Source organism: Oenanthe melanoleuca, chromosome 2 (genome assembly GCF_029582105.1).
Source record: "Oenanthe melanoleuca isolate GR-GAL-2019-014 chromosome 2, OMel1.0, whole genome shotgun sequence".
Classification (NCBI taxonomy): Eukaryota; Metazoa; Chordata; class Aves; order Passeriformes; family Muscicapidae; genus Oenanthe; species Oenanthe melanoleuca.
Window position 1 is genome coordinate 94648447 of NC_079335.1, and position 14591 is coordinate 94663037.

Below are 14591 nucleotides of genomic sequence, written 5' to 3' on the forward strand. Positions count from 1 at the left end.
CTGCTCATTATCCTCCTCTGATCTTATTAGCAATAAATTAATTTTTCAACCTTAAGCTGAGCCTGTTTTGTCCTTGAGGTGTTTTCTCCTGGTCCTTATCTCAACTCATGAACCCTTCATTAATTTTTTTTTTTCCCTCACAAGGGACTCACAAGCGGGGGTGTCATGGCCCATCAAAGACTCCTCTCCTCTCCTCTCCCCTCCCCTCCCCTTTTTACTCTCTCTTTACCTCTTCTACTATTAAAAAAAAAAATCAATTTTTTGGCACCAACATCTGGCTTTGTTTGGTTTTAATCAAGTTCTGGGTTGTATTTCAAACCTTTCTGGGTTCATTCAATTTTATTCATAGAGACATAGTTTTCTTTGCTCTTCCATGTTTAAATTGGTTCATAACAGTATCTTAGCCAGGAAGTAGTGTTTGGTCACCTGTATTCAAGAGATATCAACACAGAACATGAAGGAAGGAAAGGAACTCCTTGAATTAAAGGACCTTGAGGGCAAGAGAACAAATTGAGAAGAAAATTGCCATTAAAAGCATTATCAAAACAAAATGTTAGAATAGTCTTTAGCAAGAATAATAAGGAAAAAAATTAACTGGTTCTACAGGACTTTGTTCAGTTCATAAAAGGAAAGATTTGGAATAGTTGCCAATGAAAATAGGAGACTGAAACTGAGGACCTTCCAGTTCATGTCCCTAACTGTGTTTCAGAATTTAAAAAAAAAAAAACTGCGTACATAATTTTGAATGGTTCCAGCTTTGGCTGGCTTGTCCTTTTTTATATGACTTGCCCACTTCCAAAATGAGTTTCAGTCTTACACATGTCTGTCTGTCTGTCTCCCTACCTCCCTCAGAGTTCACATGTATTAGTGATTTGACAAGGTACACTTGAGTCTGGCTAATAAGTTTGATGAAAAGAAACCTGAGGAGAGGATCACAGTTCCTGACCTAACCTCCCACAGGCCTCAGAACTGCTGATGTAATTGGGAAAACTGCCAGGTTTTCAGGACAAATCTTTTTTGGGTCTGAAACATCATTGACATATCTCAAACTAAGCTGGGAAAAATCACTTAAATTTAAGTTAGCCTTCTCATTCAGACAAACTGGGAGAGAAAGGTAATACTAGTTATGAAGCAGAAGAAAAAAATTCAGAAAAAGGTGGGGGGGGAAGCTGATAGTATTTGTATAATGGGAGTGAGAGTGGGACAAGCACAGATGAACAGGCAATATGAGAATATGAGACAAGGTGTAACATGTGCCACCTGCCCAGGGTGAAACACGGGTCTCCCCTTTGATGAAGCCATGTCAGGGACACAGACTTGAGCTAAGAAATAGGGCAACATGCTACCTTGATTCTGGCATTTGGCAATCTCATTTTATTGTCAGTTTCCTACTCTGTGCCATTCACCTGAAATCAACACAGTAAAATAATAACTTTAGTATTTAGTCTGGTAATTTAAGTTAGATAAAAGTAAGGGGGGAGATCATGCCCAGTTCTCAAGTGCCCTATCTCCACTGAGAGATTGATGTAGGACAGAATATATTCTCTCTATGAAGTGGACTCTGCTAGATAAAATCACTCCCTTTACTATTCCTTTTAACTTTTTGACTATAGCACAGAGCAATCATTAAGATTGAATTACACTCCTCTCAGATTTCAAGTCCAGGGGAATAATGCTTAAATAACAGAAATTACTGTGCATTACCACTTACACTGGTTAGTGCAAAGCTTGTCTCATGGTGTGTGTTCTTCAGCTTCAGGGGAGCTCATTTGAGTCCCCTCTCACTTGTGCTGGTATAAATCCAGAATAATTCAATGCAAGTCAATACATCATATCTGAATGCATGTCTGCAACAGGAACAACTCTGCTCAAGGTTACTACTTCATTAATTTCTGATTTTTTACAGCCGTTGAACTGCAGGTTAATTTACTAAAACATTGCATACCTAGAAGGTAAAGCATTGAAATGGCACTAACTACATAAAAAGCAAAGTAGAAATGAACTAGAAATATGTATATTTTTCCTTTTCAATACTCACAGGAAAAAGACATGATAAACTAACTTTCATTGCTCTTTTATTAATAAGATTAATTTCTCCACTCATTTTTTCAATCTACTTCTTCCTTTCTCGGTGAAACTGGAAGAAACAGATCTACTAACAGTTGTGGGTTTGATTTCTAAAACAAGGTTCTTAAAAGCTGTTTGGGGTAACACAACACACAAAATCCTGCTAATGTGCAAACTGCTGTTCTCTGCTTACCAAGAAAACAAGAAGTGAGCCCCACAGAGGGCACCATTAGCCCATCAATCCTCTGGCCCCAGAAAAGGGATGTACACTGCCTGCTTACACACACACATACACACTCACATGATAACAAAGAGATTTTAGCACATCCAAAACTCTCTGGTTATTATTTTAGCTGCTGCAGCACTAGTGCTTCCAGTAATCTCCAAAAGCAAACTGGGCAGTGCATTCCTGAGGAAACAGACTGCTTTGGTATGGCTGGAGAACATTGAAACACTGAGAGCTGTAGAAATAAAAGCTCACATCTAGCTTCTGCTCCCTATACAGGTGACCAGTAAGCATGGGGATGTATAGAATTGAAGACATAATTTGAAATACATTATTTAGCTACTATATTCCAGCCACTATGGACTATAAATCCTTGCAGGAAAAGCACATGAAGCTGAAAAAATTCAACTTTCATCCAAATTCATAGATTGAAACAGAACTCAAGTTACACAGGTTCACACTCTTATAATAGGTCAGTATCACAATCAATGGGGTTTAATTTGATGTTGATAAAACAAGATTGATGAAATATAAATAATTCTTACTATCTTTATTTTATTTCCATAGTTTTAAAATACTGTATTAAGTCAGTTGCACTCTTTGTCTCCAAACAGTTTGATGTTATAGAATTACAATAAAAGATGTCCATTATCCACACACAGATAAACACATACATATAGTATTCAATTCAAACATACAGGAGAAAATGTCTCACCCACTTAATGGAAAAGCACTTGAGCTAGACAAGGACAATAACTGACAAAATGATATTACTAGGATAATTTTGCAGTCATTTTTTATTCAAAAAAGTTGTATTTTTTGTAAACCTGGTATTTCCAAAACAGTGCAAGTGAATCAGAATACAGGTGAACACAAGCTTCTAAATATACAGGTGACATCAGTAAGAGTGAACACATTCTTCCAACCACAAGTTCACAGAAAGAAACATACAATTTTACAATATGTAAGCAGTGACATTCTGAGAAAAAGAAGGGACAATGGTGCAGATACTCTACTGTGCATGCAAACCAAGCTCCAAAAGCTATTAGTCTTTATGTCAGTTTAATCAATGCACATTCAATGAACAAAATTCTACTATCATTTATATCCAAGAAACCCTAGCAAGTGGGTAGGCTTGGACAAAGGATAGAAATTAGTTCCATGACTCCCTTAATTCTTTAGTGAAAGCAGTGTTATATATTTCCATGTCAAATGGATACTTATGCTTCAAACTTGTGCAAGACTCCAAAATGTGCCTATAAACAGAAGACATTCAAGAAAATTGATACTAAATATTGTCAAAGAAAAAAATTTCATATCCAATGCTTTCAGCAACCTGGGCTACCTGCACATCACTGACTTGGTATGTGGGGTCATTACCATTCCTGTATTTAGGCATAGAAAGGGCTGTTTTCACTATTATGCTTGGCAATGCAGAAGTCTTAGCCACTTTGAAATGGAAAGACTGCTTAAGTGGTCTCCAGGCTTGGGGTTTACATCAGGCATAACTTCTCTCTCAGATAACCCAAGCAACCTGTGAGTTTTTCTTGCCAGATGTTGTATCAACACACTTAATTCACTTTAAAACTATTTTCTCCCTAATGCATGCAGATAGCTAATAGTTAATAAATATCAATACTGTAGTTATAGCAGGCACTTGATGATGGTGGTGGTAAAAAGCAAACAGGAATATGAATGTGGTCCATTTTTATAATTTGAAGCTATCATGAATATGGCAAGGATGAGCAAGACCTGTTCTCAAGCAGATCTCTTGCATGTTCTCTGCATTCAAGTATCCAAACTTCCAGCTGTTCTTTTACCACACCCTTAAGGAAGAAGACATCCTGCAGCCTTTCAATCCTGGTTTCACTTTCTACCACAGAACTTGGCCCTTCTTTCCTTTACATGGATTTTATACCAACATGACATTTACTCCTTATTTACACAAAGTGCAAAATACAAGTAGTATCTAAACCCAAGTCTTACAAAGTTCCACTATTTCTATTCAGAAATCCAAGAGCTTTTTGAAGAAATATTTTTTAATTAATTACAACTGGATTTCTTCTAATTCAACAAACAATTTGTTAAAGAATTACCAGCAATAAAAGTGGCAAGCTGAGATCCAATAATATCTGTGCCTTTACTAAACCTCCTTCTAAATTCTTGAGGAAATACATTCAGTTCTTGGAACACCCAGATAGGCAATCTCAAGATTCAAATATCCAAACATTTTAATCCTTGCATCTACTTATCTCTCTTAAAATTATCATATAAACAAACTCATGACTCAAGTATGTAACTCACATGGTAGACACAATGCTCACAGCATGTAGCAATTTATCACTTGCTTTGATAGCAACAGATCACAACCTTTAACAGTAGCTTTAAAACTATCTTAATATTAATATGACTTAATTACTTTATTATTATTATTTAAGGGAATTTGTCAATGCCATAGTGGTTGGCACAATTATATCCTTTTGGTATATTGAGTGTACACTCCTAGAGACTGCAAAAGAAAACTTCCCAAAGAGAACATTCTGTGCTGCCTTCTTCAGTGAGCCAAAGCAAGCTACATCTTGCTACATGCCATGAAGAAGTGTTTTTATCCTCTCTTGTCCAGGTTAGTAAAGGACAGATCCAAGATATAGGGTATCACAACTTTGACATACTTTTTTTAGCTTATAAATCAAACACCAAATTTAACTTAAAGAAAGAGATTGTAAAAAGATTTTGGCTTATTTCTATTAAATTATCTATATATGATATTACCAAGCGTTGTGAAATAAGCATATGAGAATTTCAGCTACTTTTATCTGCAAATCTCTCTTTTCTGTCTTGCATTGATGTTTAAAAGTACAATAGAATTTATATATATATATATTTCCAAAGATTTAGCCAGATATCAGTGCTTGAGTGAACTATATAGCTATTCAATAGAAATTATAAAACATTGATACAAATATAAAGACATACTCAATATAAAAAGCTTGTATTTATAAAAAATATTCTTAGGAAAAAGTCTTCCCCTGAGGGCATACTACGTAGTTGGATTCATAAATATTGCTTTTGCACTGCAGCTTGCTTACCAAAGTTCAAAGTTCAACTCTTAAATGAAGTGTGAATCGCTCCAGTCACCTGACATGGCTGCAGTGGTTGCCTCAGGATATGTTCCCTAGCTTTTTGGAGTAATAAAGACACAGCATCAATGGGGTCTCCAAAAAATCTGGAGAAGATTCCTTCTTCCACATATGGAAGATACGAAGCAGGACCTATAGACTAACGAGTGCATGTCACATGACTGGGCAGTTTTGTTCTCATGGGCAGGTTACTGGTTTTTCTGGACCCAGTTCCAGCTATCTTCATTCTCCTTTCTGCTCTTTTCAGCCTCAATAATTTCCTTGTACCTCCGGCGGAAGAAGCCCATCTGCAAATCAGAAGAGATGACAGTGGTAAGTTATCAAATCATTAAATTGAAACTTACTTTGTCAGTATGATGACAGATAACATTATGCAGAAAGAGCTAGCCCAGAAATTAGCATCTAATTCCTCCAAGTGCCAATCTGAAATCTTAGTTCCTTATTTACATCAATATAAATGAGATCAGACTGGGTCCCAAATCTTCACAAGTACTCTGGTGTCTATAGATGAACTGCTCTGAGGTAGGAGTCCTCTCATATGAAGTATGAGCTCAAAAAGAAAAAAAAAAGCACATGAAGTATTTCTAATAAATACAGACCAGCAGAGGCAGATACAGGTTTATTGGTTTAAAGCATGCTAAATTTGAAGCTGAACTTAAAACCAGGCTAACTCTTGGGTTTTGAGTAAATGCTGATGGAGTTTTATGAACAGTACTCTCAGTGTCTACAACTGCACAAAGCAAGAGGGACCAGAGGAATACATTACAGTCACCCACATCCCATTTCTCAGTTCCAAACATAATCACTGATAGTCACTTTTGCATATCTTCTTGTTTCCTAAACCCTTGAACCTAAAGAAATACAACTGGTTTTCATTGCAGTTTGGATAAAAATTCTCATATCTGTTTCTTTAAGTCTCTCAGATAAACAAACATTATTTTAATAACAGAATTTGGTAAGCATTCAAGAATAACTCCTCAAACTTAGCAGTGCACTGTTGAGATCACTGAATAAATATTTTGTTCAACATAATTAAACATTTATGTAATTTCTACCACTCTAAACCTGTTTTCTTACTCCTGCTGTGTAAAACGTTTTAGTCCTCTTTTATCAACCAGTTATTGCCACCCTTTATCCCCAAATTGCCTGTATGTAGGAATATTTTATGTTGTTTTGTCATTGCAAACAATAAAATTCCATTAAATTGGACTTCTTACTTTCAGTTTTCAACAGCTTTAATTTTCTTCAAGTGTATTTTTAATTCCCAGTGGTCTAATCTGTCAAGGTGGCTTCTCCAGCACATCTTCCTGAAGTCCAAGTCCTTCCCTGTGCCTCGAATTACACCCTGAATTCACAGCAGCATGACACTATGCACACACCATCCTGTCATCAATCCCTTTCTCTTTCTCTTGCCTTCTGTGCAAAGGACATAGAAGCTGTAGCACAGTCTAACAAGCCCCTCTCTTTTGGTAAATGGAACATGCTATTAATCTAGAGGTAAGTGTACTCTACTAGGAGCATGGGTATACATTACATACATACCTACTGTCTTAGCCCCAGACAAACAGGGATAATTTCTGCAGTAGCCAGAGGGAGCAGTCTAGGTAATGTGGCTCAGTAGCATTTTGCATGTGAATCACTTTTTTCTACTCCTTTTTTATTAATATTGTTGCTGATACTGTTTGTTTTCTTATCTCATTGCTATTTCCAGTAAATTGTTCTTATCACAACCCATGATCTTCACATTTTTTACCTCTGATTGTCCTCTACATCCTGTCTAAGGGGAGTTTGGAGTGTTTCAGTAGGAACATTAAATTCAAGAATAAAATTCCTAAACCACAACAGCCTAATTTGGGGCCCAAATGGGACACAAAGGTTATGATAACAACAGATCTGCCCAGAGCAGGCTGGAAAAAAAACTCATCTAAGCCTTTGTTGTATTAGGTACAGAGCCACTGCCTACAATGTTACTTGATCTCTTCATGTATTTGTGGTACTTAACCCTGTATATATTCTTCCACAATATGAAGTTCTTTCTTCCTCCCTACCAATCTGTGCCTTGGCTGTGAAAAGATTTCACAAGACTGTAGACAGGTTTGAAAGATTCCAACAACCAAGAGAGAAAATGTCCCATGCCCCTGCCAGTATGGACCAGAGTCTCTGTTATTGGGAGCATGTACCCCTGCTAGAGAGAGGGGTACACAACATGAGGAAACCTGCAGTTTTACCTGCATGACCTCAGAGAGGACATGAGAAAGTGGGATGGAAAACCCACCTCTGTCCTAACAGCAGGGGTACATGGAATTGAGAGGAAGAACAACCACCAAGGTTGTTACCAAGGATAATTCAGTTTCCAATGGGCAAGTCTTCAGACAGAATGGTTGTATAAGTATGTCATCTAAACGTACATGTATGTCTTGTCATACCCAAAAGTCAGGCTATTGAAGAGCACCACAACAACAGACAGGTAGATTAAGCTGCCAAAATTAAAGTGTTGGAGTGTAGGTGGATCTGGATTAGCAATATAAGGGTGATTTTCTTCTGGCTCAATGGGCCCATGATGACTCAAGTTATCAGTGAAGAGATTCAATACACAGATGGTCTTGTGATCAAGGGATGGACTTAACCATGAACAGCCTCCCAGATTATTCACAACTGTGAAACATGCTGCAGGCCAAGCAAAAAAGCCCCTATGGTATGGACAAATGGTCGAAATATAAATATAGAGGGGTCTGACAAACTGATTGCATTACACTCCTGCAAACCCACCAAGGCAAGTGCTGAGTCCTTACAATGTAGAAGCAACCACTGGATGGCTGGAGGTTACCCTGTGCCTCACACCACTTCCCAGGATCACCATCTTGGGCTTTGAAAAGCAAGTCCTGTGGCAACATGGCATCCCAGAAAGAAATGAGCCAGACAATGGGGCTCATTCTAAAAATGGTCTCATAGACAGCTGGGCCAGAGAGCAAGGATTGGGTGTATCAACTTGTCTCTCATGCACCAGCCTTTGGGAAAATTAAATGATGCTGTTCAAAGTGGACTGTTCAAGAACTGTATTCAAAGCAATAGGTGGTGGAACCTTCAAACATTGGGATCTACACCTAGCAGAGGCCACCTAGTTAGTTAACACTAGAGGCTCTACTAATTGAGTTGGCTCTGCTACATCAAAGCCTCTACAAATCAGAGAAGGGGATATGGATGGTTCATATGAGGAATATGTGTTCGAGTAGACAGTTTGGGTTATTCCTGACTCTAAGGCAAAGGCAAAGCCATCTGTGGGATTGTTTTGCTCATAACCTGGGTGCACATGGTGGATAATGCAGAGGGACAAGGAAATGCAATTTGTTCCTCAAGGGGATTTGATATTTGGGTAAGAACAGTCTGTAACGTTGAATTGTATAATATTGGCTGTTGAATGACACTGCCACTGTGTGCCATAACTACCCCAGAAAAAAAGTATGGGCTGCTCCAGATACATGAGTTCTGAGCTCCTGATGCAGCTTGAACCACCCCACAGCACACCAGCCTCCTGCCCTGGAAGACACCTAGGATGGACAGAATCCAGTCATGGACTAAATGAACTCAACAGGCACTTGGAGGGATGGCCATTGACTATAGAAATGATACCAGAGCTTGTATATACATACCTAACCCACCCCCCACATATACATATACATATACATATACATATACATATACATATACATATACATATACATATACATATACATATACATATACATATACATATACAATTTATGAATAGAGGTTGGAAGGTGTAGGATCTGGGCATGACATTCATAGTACAGAATAAGGGGTGGATAATGTCCTAGTTCCAGCCAGGACAGGGTTCATTTTTGCAGAAGCCAGAGCAGACATGGCTATAACATGGAGATTACTCTACACCACCTCATATCATTGGTGGGGGCAGAGGGAAGACAGTCACTTCAGGGTAGAAGGGTTTCCTTCCAGCTGAGTAGGTGGGGCAGAGGGATTGATGGCGTTTGTTGGTTCCAAGCTGAAGGGAATGGTTGGGGTAGCATGGCTGTGGTTGGACCAGGTTGGCCTCAGTGAGCCTTTTGCATGTGAATTACTCTCTTTTTTACACTTTTGTTATTAGTGTTGTTGCTGTTTCTGTTTGTATTCTTACCTCATTTCTGTTTCCAGTAAATTTTGTCAGCCTGTGATCTTTACCTTTTGTGCTTCCACTCCTCTCCAGCCCACCACAGGGGAGCAGGTAGGGGCAGGGAGGAGCAAAAGGCCCAAGGTTTTAGTGGAAGCACTAAATTAAAGAATACCATTCCTAAACCACAACACCTACTAAAGTAGTTACTAAAGTAACTACTTTATAAATACTACAGTAGGTAGACATACATATAAATGCCCATAATCTCAATGTTACAAAGGCACCACGACCTGGATGCCCCCCTGAATAACTGGAATTAGACCTTAAAAGTAATTTGTTCAGTTATTCTTGTGCACAGACAAGTGTAGTATCTTTCCCATGTACCATAAACTAAGCTATATCTGTTGAAATGTACATGCCAATGCATGGATAATGGTGGTTCTGTTCTGCAAAATCAACTCATAGAAGTGACTGTTGAATTTTCTCACTTCCTAGGCTCTTTCAGAACACTGTTTGAAAGGATTCAGGAACAGAGAACTGGAGGGAGTTTCTCTAGTTCCCAGTTCTTCAAACTTACTCTAGAAGTGAGATCAAATTCTTTTTCTTTAGTAGAAAAATATCATTACTAGTAATTTTTGTACTTGGACCCACAAGCTATACCAGTGCAAAGAATTTATTTTGAGAAGATATCCTCAAGATTGCACCATCATAAAATCATAGTGAAAGTTTGCCAGTGATGCCAACAGAATTCAGCTCAGTGGAGACTGCAAGCAAATAGCAGAAGTTTCTCTAGATTTTCAGTCTGGAATGGAAGTGAATTATTATATTGATAATTAAAAAAAAGTGTAAGAACCTACTACTTTTGTGTTCTGCTCCAGCTGGATTAATCATGGGTACTTATTTATTCACAGGAATCTGCTGCTACTACTTACATATGCTCAGGGAGCAGATGTTATGAAAATGTGGGTGGCTTTTTTGTATTACCAGTTTTTATAACAGACCCTACATGTTCTATGCATTAGAAAAGAAAACTGCCAGGAGAAGTGCAATTTCTCGTTTTCAAAACAGGTTTTAAATCCTTAAGGTTTTCATCTTTCATGCAACCACATCCTTGGTACAATAAAACTTCCTTATGAAGTTACAATCAAAATTATAGAAAGGCTTTTTAATTTCCTTGAGGGCCAAACAAACAAACCCCAACTATTTCCCACTGTTATTTTAATTAAAAAATATCTGTTTCCAAACATCTGCTTCAGGAATTGTCTTTAGAAGTTGGTAATGAGGGTTTTGGTATTTGGTATTTTACCACTTTTTTTCTGGATAAAGAATGCTGTTGCATAACTTTCTAGTAGGGATAAAAAGTGAGCTGAACACTGTAACAAATATTAATGAAGCATGAAACCCTATATCTAGAGGTGATTCCACTATGAAGAATTATGTTTATTTGCTGTAAATTATGTGGATACTCTATGCAGAGGACTTCAATGCAAGCAAAAAGAGAAACTGGACCTTAAGGATTTTTATAATGTTTTCAGAAATAGTGGTGAGGGATTAGGTATATTTCCCATCCTTGAAAGACAAGGATGTTCTTTGTTATGTGACACTGTTCTTCAGTGACACATATTTACTTTTAATGTGATAAAATCTCTACCATTACCAGAAAGAGATTTTTCTTGTAATCACCATGAAGAAATCACAACATAGTTATTGTCTCACAAAGGACCACACAACCCACATATCCTGCTCCTTACAGTTAACTCACTTCATTCAAGGAGGACAGCAGTATTCACCATATGGGGAAGGCTGGTAAGTACCTGTAGCAAGCTGGAGAGAATGAGTGAATTTAACATACAGTGATGGGTAATAAGGAGACAGACAACTGGGCCAAAGCAGGAGAGCTGATACAACATAAAATTGAATATATACAGGTTCTTTTATCAAATAGGACTCTTTCCTGTGGCTTAATGGCAAAGCCATTAAGAGAACTGAGAAAACCCATTGTGGAAAGCACTGCTGGGACTCAGTCCTGAATTTCAAGCAAGGAAGGGAGAGACCCTCATCTTTAACAGGAGTATTGCTGTGATCTCATTTGTAGAATTGGTGTTTGCAGTGGGCCAATGGTTGCTAACACTTGTTTCACAGGCAATGAGTCTCTAATATTGTTAATTTCTCCCAAATTTTGCTTCCCATATATAGAGACACACGCATGTGTGCACACATACAGTTATATGTCTAGAGCAAAGAAATACCCAGCTCCAGAACTGTGACCCCATCAGGCAGTCTGTGAATTCACACATCTCCATCCAAGGAAAGCTCTGAACAGTAAATCTCTGCCTGGGGAAGGCACTCATGGGAAGAAAAGCAGCAGGAGAGTGCATTTACAGGAGGCAAAGAGAGACTGTGGAAAGCTGAAGGGTTATAAGAGAAGAGTAGGCATCATCCACTAAAGATGATGCAGAAAATGAGAAAAGGACAGATGGGCTAGAATAACTAAATTAAAGGATGCATGTAAAACCCATGGATGGTTTCAGGTTTTGAATCTAAACCACCTACTTAGAGCAGCTCTAATACTTCTTGAAGCACCTCCAGAAAGGACTGGTTATTGTTTGTCACTTCAAAACCTGAAACCATCCTTAGTTTTTTACAGACATCTTTAATTTAGTTATTCCAGCCCATGTACCCTTTTGTAGCATAACCTTACTGCCATCTACAGTAAATACTGAGCAGAAAGCATGTTTCTGGCAATACTGAATAATAAAGCAACACAAAACCCGTGTTAGTCTGAGATGGGAAATTACACCTATTATTGTGAAGTTTTTTCTTGCCAGTGCTTGACAGCACTGTCAAGTCCTCTATTCAAACACAGGTATTTAAAGTCTTTAGCAGATACAATTCCTTTTAACTGCCATGCAAGATTTAAATCCCTTCAATCCCAGATAAATCTTATCTAATAACACTCAAATAGAATAGCATTCATCAAGCACCTGCAAAAATGGAAAACTTCAGTCACAAATTATTTCAAACTCTTGTATTATCATCACAATAAATTATCTTGTCAGGGTTTTTTTCTGCTGCTACTTTCTGCATATCCAAAGGCTGAATTAATAGATCTTACATTTATAAGCACTTACCTAACACATCCTGAAGTATGGGCCTGTGGCTATCTCTCTAGGATGTGAATTATAAATACGTTTGAAGAGTGATGAGATTACAAATAAAATTTAATTTGCAGTTGGGAAAAAAAACAAAGCTGATCAGAGGGCAAGCAATATCTCTGCTTTTATTTTAGCCATTGTTAGGTAAATTTCTGAAGTGTTTTTATCATGCCCAACAAGGTTGATTCTCCCAATCATATAAAAAGAGAAATAGCTTGAAATGTGGATTGTAGAAGAACGGTTATGTGTTGCATTTTAAAAGTCTTTTTCCCATTAATATAAGTAGTTAGGAAACAAGAAAAAATTTGTAACAGTCATATACTGCTGTAAAAACAACATTATGTCCTAATTATGGTAGTGTTTCATGACTATAACTGAGGCAGGAATAGAGGTTTGTGAATAGCAATATTCAAACAGAATTCAAAACAATCAGAAAATTTTGCCACTTCTTAGTTTTTAAGTAAGTTTCTCTAGTGCAGGCTGGGTGTTAAACTGCACACAAGAAGTACTGATTTTTAATAGTATTACTCTATTGACAAGGTTACTGACCACAGTACAAGCCAATGTGCAAAAAGCGAAGAGAGCAAGGTAAGTACTAACAAAGGGCTAAGAAATAAAACACAAGAACGACTGAAAAAATCTCCCAGGGAACTAGCCTTTGACAACATACCTTGGGTTCAGTGCCTTAGTCACAAGCTGTCTTTCCTCTGGTACACAATTTCTTTATCTAATATAAGCAGAGTCCAGCCATACCTGATGAATAGTCTGTATTTACATAATTAATCTTTTAGTACCACTTTGCTAATCTAGGTGGATGCCCCAAGTCATTCACAATTAACTTACATATCTCACCCTTTTTTGGTGTGTGCTACTTGGGCACTTTTCCCTTCACATAAACAGTACCACAGCTTGAAAAATACACAGCTAATCACAGGTCAAAGCAGGGCCAGGAACTCACTCCATTAAGATGCCACCAGCTGGCAGAGGAGCAGCATGCCCAACATCTGCAAAGCCGTGCTGTTGAGATTAGAAGCACAGAGTATTTTGCCATGTAGAGATCATTATTAAGTACATCTCATTTTACTACCACCAAGGAGACAGATAAAAACACTTGGCACTTTGGTTTGCATGGATGATTCTGGCAAGGCATCAGTTTCAAGAGGATGTGTCCTTTCTCCCAATTAAAGGATGCTTGCCACAGTACAAAGGGGTCATGAACAGATATCTGTATCAGCTTTTCCTTCAAGAACTGTCAAACTATCAATCCTGGGTCACCATGTGAGGAAGAGGCATGTTTGGAGAGGAGCCGTGTGTCTTGTCTGTAGTTAAAGGAGAAAATGTGCATTTTGGAGGAAGGATGATAGTGTAACTAAAGTAAGCTCCTGAGGACTCAGAAGGTCTGGCTTTGTTTATTCAGTCTTTCATTGATTTTTTTTGAGAGGCAAATTCCTCAACTTTCTTGTAATGCAGGTCCTCATTTGCTCAATGAAGCAAGTACAAGAAAGTAATGTGATTCAAACATCATTCCACAAGTGGCTGTAAATATACAAAGTGACATATATACTTATACAGCCAGGGAACTGAGGCAAAGATAAGTTCAGCAGCTTGCTCAAAGGTAAGTTCTCCTCTGCAAACATTTTGTTTAGCTACTGTGGAAGAATTTGATACCTACATCTATATCTGATCTCAATGCATTGCAACTGATAGACATTGCTATGACACAGAAGTATTAGCAATGTATACAAAATAGCCATTAACTTTTAACTCACTTTCATCTAATCTGGCTAAGCTTTCTTGAGCTGTTACTGCTGGTACTTTGGGAGAAGATCTGTAGTCTTTCATAAAAATTAGAAGTAAATTTATTTCACATGTTT

At 37.8% G+C, this 14591-nt stretch overlaps 1 protein-coding gene across 1 annotated transcript in view; it reads right to left on the reverse strand.

The window, feature by feature from the left end:
- Positions 1-2828: 2828 nt before the first annotated feature.
- ITGA9 (integrin subunit alpha 9) overlaps positions 2829-14591 on the reverse strand; it is a 213720-nt gene continuing 201957 nt past the window's right edge. Inside the window, exon 28 of the mRNA XM_056485059.1 lies at positions 2829-5720. Coding sequence (XP_056341034.1) covers positions 5622-5720 — 99 coding nt within the window. The 3' untranslated portion in view covers positions 2829-5621. The remainder of the gene's footprint in view (positions 5721-14591) is intronic.